We start from the raw sequence: 19,589 nt of genomic DNA on the forward strand, positions 1-19,589 counted from the left end.
GATTGCAGAAGTGCCAACAGTGCCTTGGCTATGGAAGAAATAATGGGATTTTGATACATAAATTATGGGTGTGGGAGGGAAACGTGGGTGAAGGTGTGAGAATTGGAGAGAGAAACGTGGGGGGAAGTGGTATTAGAAGGAATATACAGTACCATTAAATTAGGAGTGTAATTAATACCCTTAAAAACTACTAATGGTATATAATTGGTAATTAGGTACACTAAATGTAATTATATCAAACCTTAAACATTGAGGGTAATATAGTTTCTTATATGGCATAGGAATGTAAAAATTCCTAACCGATTTATGCTTGAAAACTATTATTTACGTTTTTGCCATATAAATAAGATTATTTGTTTTATAGGTAAATTCAAAATAGATTAAAAGAGGGAAAATACTCCCTCCGTTTATTTTATTTGCTCATTATACTAAAAATATATTTTTACTTTTATTTGTCAATTTTAGCAAATCAAGAGAAATCCATATATATATTTTCTCTTTTACCCTGATTAAATTACTCATTTTACAAAGCATTTTCCAAGAGTTCTCAAAATACTATCACTTTTATGGGTACTATGGTAAAATATGCATTTCATCTATTATTTCTTAAAGGGCATACAAAGTCCATTGTGGATAAATAAAAAGTGAACGGATGAAATATTATAATAATAAAAATTTAAAAAGGCAAAGGTTGATAAATTAAAGGGTAAAATAGATACTTGGCCATTAAAGGTTTGACAATTTTGTTGAGTGATCTTCTGAGCGCGTTATAGTCATAGTTAAGTGCTTTTTTTTCTGTTACAAGAAAAAAATAGCTTTACTAAGTAAATTCGGATAATTAAATAATTATTTGATTAATTGACTCATCATAATGAGTTATGCTAAATTTTATAGGAAAAATTTCGCGACATAGCAAAAAAATATACTATATTTACCATTCGTAGCTATACTTTCAGAAAATTATCATTCGTATCTATATTTGCATTTTATAGCAAATTCACCTGCAGTCCAGAAATAAGAGATCAATTGTTTTAAACTGAAACAAGATAACAACAAGTTCTCGTAGCCCAGTTAGTTAGAGCAGTTGCAAGCGGAGGTCTTCACTTTGACTCTCGACGAGAGCATTTTATTTATTTGTATGTGTGGCCAATGGTGGTTAATTGAACACTATTTGCCTAAACATTATAATGTGTATAAGGTAATATATTACTTCTTTTTTTTAAAAAAAAATAGACTTTGATCACCCTTGCATAGCCCACTAGCAAAAGGCGTTTAAATTTTAAACAATATTATTTTCACGCCATTGATACTGCTACAAGTGATATAAGGTAGTAACAATTGAACAGTAGCTACATAATAGTTATTAGGCAAATTATGATTACATATGATAATCAGGCTCTAAACTATATTTTATGAAAATTTCTCATTTTTGTAGGTTTTTTGTATCCAGGCAAGATCTTTGTACTTTGCCTGTGAATTTCCGACTCCCAAACCCAAAACCAAACACAAAACCCAACGCACATATATACCCACAGAAGAGGAAATCCCCCCCCCCCCAACCCAACAAATCCACCCTACCCCCGCTACCCATATCCATCGCCCACGCTCGTTCCTTTTCCCAAATCAAATCCACCCATTTACTCAAATCTCAAAATTTATCTCTGTTGTATCAATATTCTAGCGAATAGGACCAACTTTTATATGTTTGATAATTCTGGATTTGTTATTCATTTATTATGTAGATTAGCAAATCGGATTTGATAATGCAGATTAAGAGATGGGAATGTACGTAAAATTTTATGTGTCCCAATGTGTTAATTTCGAGCATGCACCGATTGAGCACGTGGGTTTGAGAGGTTCTTGTAATTGACAAAACTATACTTCAATTTGCAGAGCTGATAAGTAATTTAAAGAAGAGAAATGTCGAATCAAGCGGTGAAGGTGAGAAGAGATACAATTGTGGCATGCTTGACTTGCCCACTTTGTCACAGACTCTTCAGAGATGCTACTACTATTTCTGAATGTCTTCATACATGTGAGTTCCCTCTCTCTATCTGTATTCATCTATTATGGCCTGTTTGGATGGTCCTTACTAGTAAGGTCTGCGTACACACTATGCCTTGTTGTTTTATCGTATTGTAAGTATCATATTGTGTTGTATTGTACTGTATTAATTAATGAATGCAGTGTTTGCATAGACCGTCGTGTGTTGTGGTTTAATAACATTTTTATGAGTATAAGGGCAGCCCGGTGCACGAAGCATCGCACATTCACACAGGATCCAGGTAAGGACCGCACCCCAACGGGTGTGATGCAGGCAGCCTACCTGATGTAGGTCACATGGAGACAATTTTACGTTGTTTCAAGGTCCCTTAAAGTTATTATGAGTAAATATGCAAAAACCACCAAATCCGTGAATTTGAGCTTTTTCATGGTTGTATAACAACGGAGTTACAATGGGTTTACAACACCATACAATATAATTTTAAGAACAATGGAAACAAACATGGTATCAATGAAAACAATACAATAATGAACCACGGGAAACAACCATCCAAACAGGAGGTTAGATTTGTTGGTCATTGTGCCACTCGAATTTTTTGTTGCTTTGAAGTTCTTTTTTACTATTGGAGTTATTTTTCACAATTTGGGTTTGCTGCATTTACATCAATTTCTATTATCTAAGCTTGTCGTTGAAGTTGAAATTGTATATCTTCCGGTTTATGTTGCCTAGATTGACGTCGGCATGGAGTTTAGGAATTTTTAAAACTTGTGGTCTTAAAGGATGTTGTTCGGCTAAATTAGCTAAAACAATACTCTTAATATGGTATGATAATGTTCAATTTGGGCTAAGCCTACGCACTTTTCCACAGTATGCCTCACACCATTAAGAGTATATCTATAACTTATATGTAGCTTCCATTTCTTTTCAACTACCAATGCGGGACTTTTGCTCACACCATCCCAACACATATCATGCATTTGTTTGCTTCTCATTAAGGGTAAAATGCAAATTTTAAAGTATATTTTTCTCAAATATAATTTTTTTTGACGGGCTAATAAGGAAATAATGTCATGTAAAAGGAAACATAGGGAGTATCTTCCTAACATTTGGGTGTTTCATATGTGCTTAGAAATTAAGAGGAGTCTAGTATTCTTTTGCTTTACATGAACTATGTACACCTCCATACTTCCTGGGTATTTGAATGATTCGGGAATTGAGGGTAGTTGGTATGGTCAATATATTTCCTTTATGAAATAATTGGGATTGGACTACCTGCTTGATCAATCATCAATCTCATTTCATAGAAACCACGTCATATATGGTGGTAGTGTAAAAATATTTTGATGTATAAGCCAATTATAGGTTATTGAGTTTAACTTTTCTACACCGAAGTGTAAAGAATATTTACATTATCAGATGACTCTAAAGCCAATTCGAGGTAACTTTCCGTAGCAAGTATGGATTTGTAACAGTCGATAAACAACATTTATATGTAAAAATCTTTTACTTTTCAGTGTATATAAGTTAAATCTTAAGTGATTATTTATGGTTCCAGTTAGTTGGTTACCCAAGAAAAGCTAAGTATGTATAGTGTAAAAGTTTCTTTACACCGTCAGTGTATATAACTTAAATAGTGGAGGTATGTGAAATTTTCTTTGGTTAATACTTTGCCACTGCAAGATGAATATTTAGTTCTGAGCAACTTGAATAATAATGTAGAATTGAGCTTCAACACAACTCTGTAAAAGGAAAGATCTAATTCTTATCCGATATCTCTATTATATTTCATTGTGTCCAATAATGTTATCTCAGTGACAAATCATCTCCAGCATTGGCCTCAACTATCAATATATGCTTGTCGCTCCAACAAAAAAAGAGCACACAAGCAATTGGAATTTCTTTTAAACTTTCCTGTTATTTATGCAATATTCTAAGGTTAATTTCTTTATCATCTTTTAAGAAGAAACATGCTTTGATTTTCCTAATCAGTATATGTTGTTTGATACATCTTGGTGGATGAATGGCTTGATTGATTCCTTACACTCTTCTCTTTCCTCTTAAAAATGGGAGTTTGCTTTCTGATTTCAGCAATGTTGAACCTGGTACTTGTTATTTTGAATGAATGATAATTGTTTTGACAATTTTCTTGTGGAACTCCACTTAGTTTGCAGGAATTGCATCTATAAGAAGCTCTCTGATGAAGAATTGGAATGCTGTCCAATATGCAACACCGACTTAGGATGTGCCCCATTAGAGAAATTGAGGTAACAATTTTCTTCTAGCTCCTTGCGCTTTTTTATTAGTTCTTAACATCAAATGTTTGCTTGACTACTCAATTTGACAATTATCTGACCTCTTCTGTTTTGCATTATATTTTCTTTTTGTCCACTATCTGGAACTACTAGTAAAAGATTTCTTCAAAATTAAGCAACTTTGTTCTGCAAGCCGATCAAATTTAACAAGAAAAAATATTTGATGTTCAGTTTTAGAGAGTGTGTTGTTCCCCTGTTTCCTCTGCAGCTTGCCGTCAGCAACCAACATAGAGGCTTCTTGCATGGGATATCTAAGCTGGAAGCTATTGCCATTTAGTTTGTATCTTTTTTCTTTTTGGTGAGAGTTAAAATGCATGGCTGTGCACGAGTCCTCTCCTTTCTTCTTAGTTTCTCAAATTATTTCTGATTAATTTGCCTATGCGTAATGCTCACTTGAGGTTCAAATTTCTTCAAGAGTTAAGACCTTTTGCATTTTCCCACCTCCACTGCTTTTATTCTGTATGTAATCTATCTTCAAAGAAACAGAGATGCTAGTCATCTTAAGCATTTCATGTTTTCTGGACATAGATGTGTTAGTATTGCGTAACAATACTGAGCTGAATCACGGTGTTCTACTGCTTGTTTTGTGCTTAAGTAGTGCTAATGTGCTATGAATAATTTTTCAGGCCAGATCATAACCTAGAAGATGTAAGAGCAAAGATATTCCCTTATAAGAGGCGAAAGGTGAAAGCGCCTGAAATTGTGCCTTTGGTTGCATTGCCAGTTAGGAGGAAAGAGAGATCACTTTCATCACTGGTGGTCAGCACTCCTAGAGTATCCACACAAACTGGAATGAGAGGAAAAAGATCAAAATCGTCAGCAAGAAAAGTATTACTGGGCTCCACCTTTCCTGTTGAAAGACCAATTAAAAATGAGGAAGATTCTGGGGAAGAACCGGATAGCTCTAGCTCACCTGAGACTTTGAAAAGGTTTGCTCAGAATAAAAGGCAGGTAAAGTCATGTTCTTCAAACCTTAAATAGGTAATTTTACAACAACAACGACCCAGTAAAATCTCACAAGTGGGGTCTGAGGAGGGTAGTGTGTACGCAGACTTTACCTCTACCCCGAGGGGCAGAGAGGCTATTTCTGATTGACCCTCGGCTCAAGAAGACGAAAAGAGACAATATATCAATACTATCAACAAAAAACCATAGAAATAATATCACAAGAATCGGTAAATAGATGGAAAACAAAAATAATAACCAGTAAATAAGGCCCGACCCTATGAAAACGGAAGAGTAGTGTGAACACAACATTGACCACTAGTAGTCTAAGACTAAATCCTATCAGTCTAGTCTCATATTGGTACGAGTTAGAAATATGCTCAATTACCTCCTAATCTATAACCTTAATGCTCGACCACCACAACTTCCTATCGAGGGCCATGTACTCGGAGATCTGAAGCCTCGCCATATCCCGCCTGATCATCTCTCCCCAATACTTCTTAGGCCGCCCTCTACCTTTCCTCGTAACCACCAACCCCAACCGCTCGCACCTCCTTACTGGGGTATCCAGGCTTTTCCTCTATATATGCCCGAACCATCTGAGCCTCGCTTCCCGCATCTTGTCATCCATAGGAGCCAAGCCCACCTTCTCCTGAATATCTTCATTCCTAATCTTATCCACCCTAGTGTGTCCGCACATCCACCTCAACATCCTCATTTCTGCTACTTCCATCTTCTGGATATGTGAGTTCTTAACTGGCCAACACTCGGCCCCATACAACATGGCCGGTGTAATCACCGCTCTATAAAACTTACCTTTGAGTGACGGTGGCACTTTCTTGTCACACATGACTGCAGATGCTAACCCCCATTTCATCCATCCTACTCTTATACGGTGTGTGACATCCTCGTCGATCTCCCCATCCAACCGACCCAAGGTACTTGAAACTGTCTCTCTTGGAAATGACCTGCGATCCAAGCCTCACGTCCATGCCCGCTTCCCTCGGCTCGACACTGAATTTGCACTCAAGATATTCCGTCTTCGTCGTGCTCAACTTGAAACCCTTAGACTCAAGGGCCTGTCTCCAAACCTCCAGCCTATCGTTAATGCCCCTTCGCGTCTCGTCAATCAGAACTATGTCATCAGCGAATAACATATACCATGGCACATCTCCTTGAATATGGTGTGTCAGTGTGTCCATCACCAGGGCAAATAAGAATGGGTTGAGTGCAGATCCTTGGTGTAACCCCATAACAACCGGAAAATGTTCAGAGTCGCCTCCCACTGTCCTAACCCGAGTCTTAGCTCCATAATACATGTCCTTAATCGCCATAATGTAAGCAACTGACACACCTTTAGCCTCTAGGAATCTCCAAGGAACCTTGTCATACGCTTTCTCCAGATCAATAAACATCATGTGCAAATCCTTCTTCCTATCCCTATACTGTTTCACCAACCTCCTAATAAGGTGGATAGCTTCCATAGTGGAACGACCCGTCATGAACCCGAACTGGTTGTCAAATATAGACACTGTCCTCTTCACCCTCGCTTCTACCACCCTCTCCCAAGCTTTCACGGTATGACTCAGTAATTTGATACCCCTATAGTTGTTGCAACTGTGGATGTCACCTTTGTTCTTGTACAACGGAACCACCGTACTCCAACTCCACTCATCCGGCATCCTCTTCGTCCTGAAAATAACATTAAATAGCCAAGTCAACCACTCCAAACCTGCTCTACCCACACACCTCCAAAATTCTACCGAAGTCTCGTCAGGCCCGGTAGCTCTGCCCCTGCTCATCTTACGCATAGCCTCCACGACCTCCTCAACCTTGATGCACCTACAATACCCCCTTTTTCATTCAGAAGTTTATGAAAGTAAGTCTGTCATCTCCGCTTAATCTGTGCCTCTCCTATCAATACTCTACTGTCCTCGTCTTTGATGCACCTCACTTGGTTCAGATCCCGAGCCTTCTTCTCTCTCGCCTTGGCCAGTCGAAATAATTTCTTCTCCGCCTTTGGCCCCTAGTTCCTAGTACAGACGACCAAAAGCCGCAGTCTTAGCCTCTGTCACTGCCAGTTTTGCCTCCTCTCTACCTTGCATGCCTTCTTCGCTTCCACTTTACCTTGGACCACTTCATTCCACCACTAGTCGCCTTTGAGCCCGCCAGCATAACCCTTCGAGACTCCCAACACCTCTCTCGCTACCTCTCTTATATAATCCGCCGTCGTCGACCACATATTTCTCGCGTCCCCACTACTCCAGGCTCCCACGGCTGATAACCTCCCTTCCAACTCTTGAGCTTTATCCTTAGTCAAGGCTCCCCACATAATCCTCGATCGACCTCGTGCAGTCCTCTTCCTCCTCTTCATCATGATATCGACGTCCATCACCAAGAGCCTATGCTACGTCGCGAGGGTCTCACCCGGCCTCTATTGCACCTCCTAAGGAGAAGATAGTCAATCTGAGTTTTCGCCACCGTACTCTAAAGAGTAACCAAATGCTCCTCCTTCTTTGGAAAACTAGAGTTCGCAATCACCGGCTCAAATGTCGTAGCGAAATCCAACAACGAAGTACCTCATGTGTTCCTATCCCCAAAACCGAAGCCGCCATGCACCTTGCCATAGCCGCCTGCAGTCGACCCAATATGTCTATTGAAATCCACTCCTATAAATAACCTCTCAGCAGTCGGAATACTATGCACAATCTCGTCCAACTCCTCCCAGAAACGCCTCTAAACCTCCTCATCCAAGCCCACTTGCGGTGCATAAGCGCTAACGACATTTAGGATGCACCCTCCAACCACCAACTTAATAGACATTAACCTATCATTCACCCGCCTAACCTCTACCACAGACTCTCTAAATTCACTGTCCACCAAAATGCCCACTCTATTCTTACCCTTCAGGCAAAATAAATAGGTAATTTTAGAATACATAAAATAATGAAGGCTATTAAATAGGGAAATTACCAAAAAATCGTGATTCCTAACATTGCAGAATTAGGAGGAATATCCTATACTTTTAACTTAAACACATATTAAATCCAGATTACTCTAACATATAGCTGTATTAATTCTCTTGACTTTCAAAATCCCACCTCAAACTCAAAGTAGTGAGCAACTTGAGTTTGCAAATCAAAATAAAAAATTTAAGAGCCACGTGCCAGGAGAATTATTGTTAAGAAGCAATCATTTGCATGATATCGTTCAAATATTGTCGTGAATAGTGCACAATCACCAAAACGATAAGTAGTCTTAGAATCGTTTCCTCCGCAAACTTGCTGGTAATTGAACACTGGAAAGAAAGGGCTTCTTGCATCACATACAGAGAGGAATCTGTTCTCAACCACCGGAAAGAGGAATGGTCTAGCGAATCTCCAGGACATCATCAGTGTAGCTTGAATTGGGGGCTAAGGAGTAACGGAAAAAGTAGATGAAACATTAACCTGAAATTTTGAGTTTTAGAGGGATTCATTACCCAAACTCTGTTACTCCCTCCGTTCCAATTTATGTGAACCTGTTTGACTGGGCACGGAGTTTAAGAAAAAATGAAGACTTTTGGACTTTGTAGTCCTAAACAAGTCAAAAAGGGACCCAGAGTATTTGTGTGGTTATAAAAGCTTCTCATTAAGGGTAAAACTGTAAGTTTAAGACTTTAAGCTAAACTGTTACCAAATTTAGAAAGGGATCATTCTTTTTGGAACGGGCCAAAAAGGAAATAGGTTCACATAAACTGGAATAGAGGGAGTACCATAGAAAAAGAGAAGAGAAGAAGACTTTTCTGGAACAGTAACCAAAAATTCACTTTTCAATGGGAAGCTCCTTATTCATGATTTTAGGCTACTTAAAATAAGGTAAGTTCAGAATATATGAATTAAGAAAGTTCTTAGATAAGAAAAATTACCTGAACACACTGAGATTTCTAACCATGTCAGAATTAGGAAGCACACTCTATACTATTAATCTAATCACACATGGTCTATATGATAGAGCAAGAATCCTTGATGAGGAAGTCAATTCTTGAAGCTCAAGTGTCACATTTGAGCTATATGTGCATGATATGTGATTTGTGCATTTTCCGTTATCTCTTTTTCGTCATGATAAGTTTTTCTTTGGTCAATGGTATCCCTATTTTTCTGTGGATATTATTATATAGGTTATTCATATGATTTTTCCAGAATTATTCCAACACCGAGCATTCTAGCCATCCCACAATGGACAAAGAAACAGACAATGGCACGGAGCAATGGGAAGGCAAAGTTAATTTATGGAACCCTTTGAATTGTTTGGTGGAAGTAGCAAACAAGAACAAGTGTTCAACATTTACTTCTCAGGGTTCTATTGGCAAATCAGGAAGTCCGCATTGCCATGAAAATGAGGGTCAATTCCGGAAAACTAAAGTCAAAAACCATGGACAGAAATTGAAAGTCCAAGATGACAAGAACGAATATGGTCCTGCTCCTCCAGAATCTGAAAGACCTACGAAGTTGCGAAAAATTCGCCGAAAGACGTCAACTTTTGGAGAATTTAATATATCAGCACAAACTGTGCTGGATTCAATCAGTTTTAAATGTTCCAGGAGGACTAATCCAATTTGGTTCTCATTAGTGGCCTCTGAAGACCAGTAAGAATCTGCTTTTATCTTACCGTACTTCTCTGTTTATCTGTTTAGAGAGGAGAGATTGAACTATATAATATTTTTATTAATAACTCTCAAATTAACTGTTTCAGGGAGGGAGATACACCCTTGCCCCAGATTTCTGCAAGTTACTTGAGAATAAAGTAAGTTTCTTTGTGATTGCATTTGATACCGCAGTGAGAGCAATTTTCTTCGTCCTACCGTTTTGTCTAGGTTTAGTATTATATGCTCTAACAAGACATTTACCTTGCACAAAGAATATATATATGATGAAATTCTATACTTGAACCTGGTAACATTTTATGCCCTTCTTGGAGTAAGAAGTTGGAGGATTGATGTATCATTTCTTCTTCTCCAATTTCGCAAAGTAGCTATGGGGAAGTCATGCCAATCTCTCCTACTACAAAATAAAAAATAAAAATAAAAAACAAAAAACAAAAACAAAAACTAGAAGTGGAAGATAATGGTAACTACTTTGTGTCTATCCAAGAGTAGTATTTGAGTTGATCTTCATAGTTGGTTATGCTTTAAGTCTGAGTACGTTCAGATTTATAATTTATTTAAAAGAGAAAAAACAACCTGATTGCATTAACTGTGCTGTGAGGACAAAGTTAGAGCTTGATTTAAGTTGACTTAAGTTTGAGCATTTGATAAAGCAGCTCTACATGCACCTTTTTTGCCTTTTACTGAAAGGTAAAAGCTCATGGTTGTGTTCACATCTTTTACATTCTATTATAGGGATGGCAATATTCCAGTTTCATTTATCCAAAAATACTTGACGAGGAAGTTGGATCTTTCTAGCGAAGATGAGGTAATTATTTTTTTTATTTTTTTTTGGAAATTTAGCAATCAATAAATTTCATTAGCATTTATGTATAGTCCTATTCTGGTTTGAAGTTTGAAAAAATAATGTAGGACCATGATTCCCTGTAATTCCTTATTCTGTTGGGTGTAATGTTGGCCTGTCAGTTTCAGAACTTGGAGTTCAAGAAAATTGGTTGAGTATGAAAATCTATGGATAATGCAAAGGGACAGAAACTTTTTAGTCAGCCCCAACTTCAAAATGAACCAGTGCACCTTGCTGTGGCTAGTTGAAAAGTGGTAGTTCCGAGCAGTTTGTAGTGATATATATGAACATATGGAGTTGGACTATGTCTAGTTGTTAATAAAATAAGTCCTGAGGAAATGGCCTAGTGGTTGAATCATAGGAGCAACAACCTGTGTGATATCAATTTCAAACTCCGGCTACGGCTCTTTGTGCGAGTCTAAACCCTGCTGTGTAGCCTTACCTATGCAACCTGTGCTTGCAATTGGATAGGCTGTCTTTCTGTTCAGTGGATTAGTCGAGGTGCACACAAGTTGGCGCGGACACCAGCAATATCAAAAAAATTAAGTCGGACTAAATTTATTGTGATTTTGACTTGATGAATAGCAAAATGAGCAGGCAAATTTTTGAGATTTAGTGTTTGGTTGTATGATGAGTTTTAGCATCTTTATTAACTACTCTCTTTTTACGCTTACTTTTGCGCTGGCTGTGAATCAAATAAATGGATGTGTTATTCTTAATCAGACTTGTCTGGGAGGTCTGTGGGTGAAAGTGTAGCTGATCAATAAAAACAAGAGGGAGGGAGGGAGGGAGGGGGAGAGAGAGTGTTCTTTTCACAGTAAATCACTAAATCTCAATGTCGAAAACATACTCAATTGATGATTTTTATGTTGTGCTAACTATTTTGTTTCTCTTGTAGGTTGAGATTAGATACATGGGGCAGTTGGTAGTTCCCACTCTCCAACTGAGTAATTTGGTTGATATGTGGCTACAAACTACTGTTTCAGAAATAGCTCCAGCAATAGTTGGTTCATCAGCTAAGGATTTTGTGATGGTGTTGGCGTATGCTCGCAAGGTTCCAAGCCTTATGTCTTCTTGAGTTATTCTTTATGCCTTCACACACTCGATAATCTATGTAACGCCTGGGCTTAAGTTGAAGTAGCAGCACGAAACTGCTTATTTAGCGAGTCTTGTATTAGGAATGTAGTGAGACATTAGACTTATATACTATTTACATCGGCTGGTGCTGCAAATTGTTACAAATCAGGAAGCAAATGAACAACGAGACGATGAAGGAGATGAGCTTTGACAAAGTGCAGTGAAAATTCAAGCTAAGCACTCACTTCTGGTGCTCGCGGAGATGCAATGTTTTCAAGTTGAAATGGTGTTTCTCCATTTTGTTGTATGTTTGCACACTACCTTGTAATCTTAATTTAAACAGATTTATGTATCTCACCTCCTTGTGAACAGAGGCAGATTCAGGGCAGGTTTTGTGTCAGCTGATCCCATCATATTCGGCTCAAACTACGTATACATATGCCAAAAAAAATATGAAATGTATATATATGTGTTAGTGCATGATACATTAATATTTTTGATCATATTGTTCCATTTAAATTCATCTCAGACAAAAAAAATAGAAATAAATACTAAAACTTTGCATAACGATGGATTCAAAGCCCAGACAACATGATATATAACAAGACTATTGTGTGATTTGACTACTCCCTAGTACCAATTCAAGTTGATGATCAAAGGCTATTTTGCTTTTTCACAATTAACCAATTATATTAGAAGAAAAGCTAATATAAAAAACCAATAATATAAGAATTATGTATTTGCACTAGAATAAAGGGAGAATGACACAGTTACCCATAAAATCAAAACTATTTATCACTGTCTACCCATTTATTTTCCTACCTATCAAACTAATTACATTTCCTACCCATAGTAGTTTTTGGAGGGAATTTTCTCTTTTTTCTCCACTTCTTTTTTATTTCTATGCTTCTTTTTTTCTCGTTTTCTTCTTCTTTTTTTCCTTTTCTAATTTCATTTTACTTCTTTTTTTATATTCCTTTTCTCTTCATAATCTAATTTCATTTACTGTTTTTATTTTTTTATTGTTTCTTTTTTATACAATAAGAAAAAATAACTGATATAGTAAATATTTGTTCACCTTTTTTTAAAGATAACTAGTATAATATACCTTTTTTTTTTTTAAATTCAATTATTAAACTGAAATAATATCAGGTGTCACTTGATCTAATTCACTGAATATCACATTGACTGCTGCTAATACAACCAAAAAAGAATATCACATTGACTGCTGCTATTAAAAGAAAATCAAATATTGTACCAATTAAATGCAGCTAATACAATCAAAAAATTATTCAACTAGCATATGATACCAATATAGTATATAGCTATACTAATAGGGTATATAGTTAGAATGAATTGTATACTAAAATGGTATAATTGTATACTATTTGAGTATACAATGCAAATTCGTCTTCTTCCCTAGTTCAACTATATTTCAACTCAAATTTCTAAAATCTACTACAAAATCTCCACCAAGTTGACTAATACTTTAGCTACAACCTCCAATCAAACTTTCCAAACAAACCCATGCAGGATCGGATCAAAACAATTAAAAACTCAAACAAACCAAGTTATGAGTTTCAAGCTTCAAGGTCCTTCAACGGTGGATTTAAATTTTTGTACAATAAATCTCCAAAAACCAGCATCAAAGGTACAATCTATACATCATAGAACAATAGCTAACGAATTTCAACAGTAAAACACTATAAAAAATCAGATCTCGCATTTTGAACTTATGGGTTAACAACAAAAATTGATCTGTTCTTCCTATGATCTAATTTTTGAATTGTGCCCTGTACTTTAATGTTGGAAACTTGTTTGCAGTGCTAAAACCACGAAAGCTTGAAGTTTTTTCAATTTCCTGTGTGAACGAATGGGAGAATAGGGCAAATCAATGCCTCAGTTCTTGGTCGCATAAAGCATATGCAACTTTAGCAAAATAGTACAATAGTATTTTTATACATTGAAGAATTGATTGGTAGTGACTAGCAGCGGCTGGAATTAGCGGGTAAATAGTTTGGGCCGCATGGATAGAAATAGTAAATAGTTTGAAATTAATGAGTATAAAGTTTCATAGACTTCAAATAATACTGCCTTAACTCGTATCGCCACATGCATTGTTTTAGTTGCTTATTTTCTATGTTATCGACCTATTATCACAACTCAACTTGTATAAGAGTTGGAACTAGCGCTGTAGATATTTAAAACTTTACTTCTTATCATAAATTGATGTTTATTTTGTATTATTTATCAAAGAATTTTGTTTATTATAACAAAATCACAATATGTTGATTCATTTGAATAAAAATCTATTGAGACTCTACTGTAAACCACCTCTTCCATCATAGACCCTCTCTATTGCAACTTGCATATCTAATATCAGTATTTTACATTGGCAAGTCTTTTCTTTCACATTATATGATTGACAGGAGAATAAAGAATTAAAGATCATCAGGTATTTTCTTTCACATTATATGACTCATAGGCGTAGCTAGCATGTGCAGGTATACATGGACCGGGTTGGTTAGGTTTTTATTAACAAACCAAACCAGCAGTATCGGTTTGGATTGGTTTGGTTTGTTGGATTTTTGGATTTTTTTTGTAACATGAATATTTTTTCAATCTTACCTTGTTAATTTTTTTATAAGTAAATATATGTTTAGTAAAAATTTAAAAAATTGACAAACATATGATCTATTAAAATATTTTTATGGGAGAATTTTGTTAATAACACATGATAGTTACTTTTTTTAGTCGTCTGATAATAATTTTTACTTTCAAGGTTAAACGAATTTAATAATTAAATATGAAAATCAATATGATACCTAATTAATGATATGTTATATTTAATTTTAATTATCGAAATACCACTTCAAATTCAAAAAAGATATAAGAATTTATAAATCTTGAATATGAACATGGAAGATGGAAGAACAAAGAGATTGACGAATTTCAGTAACGCTTGATAAGAAAGTGATCATATAACCCACTATTTAAGGTTAATAAAAATAGAGTACTTTATATTCTATTAAATAATACGTCCCATAAGAGAATCCTAAATATTTCTAGAATTTTTGTAAAGAAATTTTTATATAAAGTCTTAAGAGTATATATAAAATTATATATTTATATGTCGGTTTGGTTCGAATTGTTTTACTCAATACCAAACCTAGTCAGGTTTTTTAATTTGGTTTGACTTTTTAGTTTGGTGCGATTTTCCGGTTAGGTTTGTACACTCCTACTAGCATGTAACATACAATTTACGTGAATCTAGTAGTTTTTGTTTATACTTTGTATATATATTAAAAAGTTCATTAAATATTTATAAATATTGGAGCTTATAGTACCCAAGCATTTACGCAGGATAAGGGAAAGCCTCGCACCTCAAGAGATGTGATATAAATAGCCTACCATAGTACAAATAGTTAGCGAATAATTTCACGATTCAAATCCGTAACTCATTGATCACACGAAAATTTTACGGTTTCTTCAACACTCTCGACTATTAACAAGTTCAAGAATTGTATGATGATTGTGTGTGACTTTATGTGACAGATCCCTAGGTACTTTGATCTGCAGCAAGGCTTTTGCAATGCTTTTTAGCCCAACAAAAGAAAAAGTTGTGTTCACTTTCATTAACCAATGTGCCTTAAAGTACTATGTGACCTTATCTTTTTTCGTTTTTCCTGCTCTCGATTATTCCCACAATAATGACTACACGAAATAAAGCAATTTACATTACTGTAAAGTCTGGCCATATCTACTCTCAAGTCGAATCAAAAGGAGAGAATTCCTCAAACGTGTGCTTTTTCTAAAGGAGATTAGTTCTTAATTGCTGCAACAACAATAATAATCACCCAGTATAATCTCATCAGTAGGGTCTAAGTTGTTTCCGATAGAGCCTCAACATACCTCCCTCCAAGAACTCCCCACCTTACTCTTGGGGAGACTCGAACTCACAACCTCTTGATTGGTTGGGAAGTAGAGGGTGTTCACCACTAAACTACCCAGTATAATCCCAGCAGTGAGGTCTGGGGAGAGTTGTGTGTACGCCGACCTTACCCCTACCCGGAGATAAAAAGGCTGTTTTTGATAGAGCATAAAAGGTTGTTTCTGATAGAGCATCAACATCCCTCCCTCCAAGAATTCCTCACCTTGCTCTTGGGGTGACTCGAACTCACAACCTCTTGGTTGGAAGTGGAGGGTGCTCGCCACTAGAGCAACCCACTCTTGTCTAGTTCTTAATTACTAGTAGCATATTATCTTTTAAGATTTTAATTAGTAGTTTCAATGGTAAGAATATTTGTCTAAACTACGTACTTTTTACTCCTTCCGTTCACTTTTACTTGGCATGTATACTAAAAATAGATTTTCATTTTTACTTATCACTTCACGAATATTAAGAGAAGACAAACTTTTTTTCCCTGTTATGCCTACAATATTTATTACTCATTTCAAATCATTTTCTCAAATCCAATAAAATATGCATCAATTAATATGGGTATCATGGTAAATTATATATTTCATTTATTATTTCTTAAGAAGCGTAAAAAATCAAAACGTGCCAAGTAAAAGTGAAAAAGAATATATTTTTCTATGCATTTCACTTAGATTAATAATCCATTAATGAGTTAAAAGTGTTGATCTCTACCTCTCATACACAATGCATATGCTCTTCTGTGTAAAAATTGACGGTCGGCTGACTCACTAAGCCCATATTACATCCGCCTCCGCTTTCGTAAAAATAGCACAGTATAGCCAGTTTTCAGACTGGTCATTCAAAAATAGTCAGCGTTTACGAAATAAATGAAAAATAGCTACTATTTTGCTATAACAGAGACCGGTCCAGCATAATATACTGGAGTTCGGTGCACCTGTGTATGAACTCCAGCATATTATGCTGGATCTGTATAATTTGCTGACTCCAGTATACTATACTGGAGACTGGAGCACCGGTGCTCCAAACTCCAGTATAGTATACTGGATAATTATACTTGCTGGAACTCCATCATATTATGCTGGAGTTCCAGCATACTTATCTTGGAACTCCAGTATAATATGCTGGAGTTCAAGCATACTTATGCTGGAACTCCAGTATAATATACTGACGTATTTTTCGGGTTTTGAACAGTATTTTCGCTCAAATTTATCTTTACATAAAAAGTGGCTAAATTTCAATTACTTTTGAAACTGAGTTATTTTTGAACGACTAGCTGTAAATCTGGCTATTTTTGGATTTCTCCCTCAACTTTCACCACCCTCCCAAACCTTCGATCTTTAGTAAATGACGAACTCAAATAAAGGTAAAACTAAAAGGATGTAAAATTACAATCAAATTTAGGTGGAAGGTAAAACTTAGAAAATTTAACTTAAATAACCGTCCGCCTAAGAAACTAGTAGGCTATATATAGTTTTAACTGAGTTGTCAAATGTGTTAAATTATAACTTATGTATTTTCTCATATTTAAACAATAACATAGGAGAATGATCACAATAACAAAAGGTCAATTCAATTGCTATACTAAGCTTTCTTTTACGCCCTGGAATGAAGCATTATTCAAAGACAGTAGGCAAGGGACTATAAGGAAGTGAAGTAGGGTCAGAGTCGAAAAGAGGATTCCTCACTTCTTTCTCTCATTCAAAACCGTGCATGAGACTTTCATCTCACACGGCTCATAAACCGTGCACTTCTTCATGTCTTGGTTCACCGTCGTTCTGAATAAGTCAGATAGTTGATCGAGAAAGCACCGCGAAGTTTCCATGGTGTTCTACCTTTGCGTAGTCTCGGTCCACAGTGGAAGGCTCCGCACCTGAGCCTCGTTAGACTCAGCTGAAGTGTAAGGTGTAAGTGAAGAAAATAGAAGAGATGAAGTCCGTCCCTTAGCCTAGTCTATATCCACAGCTGACGCAACTCCGTACCGACGCCTCACTACTACTTTCATTTTTCTTTTATTTTTAAATTAATTAACGGCTAAGCGATTTCATAACCTGAGCTTTCCTTAACCAGCTGACCTTACTTCGTAACCTTAGCCTCCCTTTCTTTATAGTTTTCTAGTTCGACTAAGTGGCTTCGAACATAGGAGTTGCTAAGAGTAAAATTCGAGAAAAAGAGCCGATTGTTTGGGAAATCCTTCAAGAAGTTATGCAGGGACATCCTGTATTGCTGAATAGAGCACCCACTTTGCATAGATTAGGCATACAGGCATTCCAGCCCGTTTTAGTGGAGGGGCGCGCTATTTGTTTACATCCATTAGTTTGCAAGGGATTCAATGCTGATTTTGATGGAGATCAAATGGCTGTTCATGTACCTTTATCCTTGGAGGCTCAAGTAGAGGCCCGTTTACTTATGTTTTCTCATATGAATCTTTTGTCTCCGGCTATTGGGGATCCCATTTCCGTACCAACGCAAGATATGCTTATTGGACTCTATGTATTAACGAGCGGAAATCATCGAGGTATTTGTGTAAATAGATATAATCCATGTAATCGGAATTTCAATTATTTGTGGAAACATATCAATTGGTCGAACCCTTGATAAAGGAAAGAGATGCTGTGTATGAATCACTCACATATTCTTCTGAATTATATGTATCCGCGGGATTAATTTGGAAAAACAGTAGGGATATGCAAGAACAAACAATTTTTATCGGAAACATTCCTCTAATGAATTCCCTGGGAACTTCTATAGTCAATGGAATATATAGAATTGTGATCAATCAAATATTGCAAAGTCCCGGTATTTATTACCGATCAGAATTGGACCATAACGGAATTTCGGTCTATACCGGCACCATAATATCAGATTGGGGAGGAAGATCAGAATTAGAAATTGATAGAAAAGCAAGGATATGGGCTCGTGTAAGTAGGAAACAAAAAATAAGACTTCCTTCTCGTTCTCGGTGAAGGAATCGGAGCTGCTATAGAATCAGCATCTTACTCTTTAACGGCAAGCTCAGCAACGAGAAGTTTTCCTCTGCTGGAAAGCAGTCCTTCACGGATATGGGAGCTTACTCCGCTGTTGCTGGTTTAGTAAGCTAGCTCGCTTAGCTTAGTGTAGGTTGCTTGCAAGACTTTCGATAGCTGGCTCGGCCGAACGGAATCACCGATCTAGATAGAAGGGTCGTTCACTCCCTATTCTTTGAGAGGTTGCTTGCGACGGTAGCATTAGCTAGGCAATCAAGGCAGGTCGAACAGAGTCAGTCCTAGGGTGAAGATCATCGGATGGAAAAATGGATTGAGCTGGCTAATTACTTGATGACCCGGTGGAGAATGGGAACAGAGAGTCGCTCCCATATACGCCTTATATACCGCTTTTGGGCAACCTTCTCAACAACTAAGAGATCCATTCGAGGAACATGGAGACTAGTTGAAGTACTGAGCCTCCCGGTATCGGGAGGCTCAGTACTTCAACTGAGATAATGAAGAATTATTTCACCTTTTTAGTTCTTTTTAGTTGGAACTTTAGGCGGTTCTCGAAAAAAGATAGCGAAAAAAATTATCCCTAGAGTCGAGACTAAGAGGAATGTATAAACCAATGCTTCCATAGATTCGATCGTGGTTTACAATTATAGCTTTCATACGGGTCCGCGATGTATTGCCACTAGAAATCAAGACATTGGCATTGGACTTGTAAATCGATTCATAACCTTTCGGGCACAACCAATCTCTATTCGAACTCCCTTTACTTGTAGGAGTACATCTTGGATTTGTCGATTATGTTATGGCCGGAGTCCTACTCATGGCGACCTGGTTGAATTGGGG

At 36.7% G+C, this 19,589-nt stretch overlaps 1 protein-coding gene across 1 annotated transcript; it reads left to right on the forward strand.

The window, feature by feature from the left end:
• Positions 1 to 1,447: 1,447 nt before the first annotated feature.
• LOC104224328 (E3 ubiquitin protein ligase DRIP2-like) lies at positions 1,448 to 12,319 on the forward strand. Its single transcript, XM_009775950.2, has 8 exons — positions 1,448 to 1,785; positions 1,894 to 2,035; positions 4,170 to 4,269; positions 4,944 to 5,268; positions 9,444 to 9,889; positions 9,997 to 10,047; positions 10,643 to 10,715; positions 11,650 to 12,319. Exons 2-8 carry the CDS (start codon positions 1,921 to 1,923, stop codon positions 11,827 to 11,829), a joined length of 1,290 nt encoding a protein of 429 aa, XP_009774252.1. The 5' UTR covers positions 1,448 to 1,785; positions 1,894 to 1,920; the 3' UTR covers positions 11,830 to 12,319.
• The last annotated feature ends 7,270 nt before the right edge of the window (positions 12,320 to 19,589 follow it).

The sequence above is a fragment of the Nicotiana sylvestris genome, chromosome 2 (assembly GCF_000393655.2).
Source record: "Nicotiana sylvestris chromosome 2, ASM39365v2, whole genome shotgun sequence".
Lineage (NCBI taxonomy): Eukaryota > Viridiplantae > Streptophyta > Magnoliopsida > Solanales > Solanaceae > Nicotiana > Nicotiana sylvestris.

What these genes read in the sequence shown, in the direction of transcription:
- LOC104224328 (XM_009775950.2), top strand. Translation starts at nt 1,921, where the DNA reads ATGTCGAATCAAGCGGTGAAGGTGAGAAGAGATACAATTGTGGCATGC. An exon ending in TTCTGAATGTCTTCATACAT is followed by an intron (nt 2,036 to 4,169) that starts GTGAGTTCCCTC and finishes AACTCCACTTAG; the next exon opens with TTTGCAGGAATTGCATCTAT. An exon ending in TTAGTGGCCTCTGAAGACCA is followed by an intron (nt 9,890 to 9,996) that starts GTAAGAATCTGC and finishes TAACTGTTTCAG; the next exon opens with GGAGGGAGATACACCCTTGC.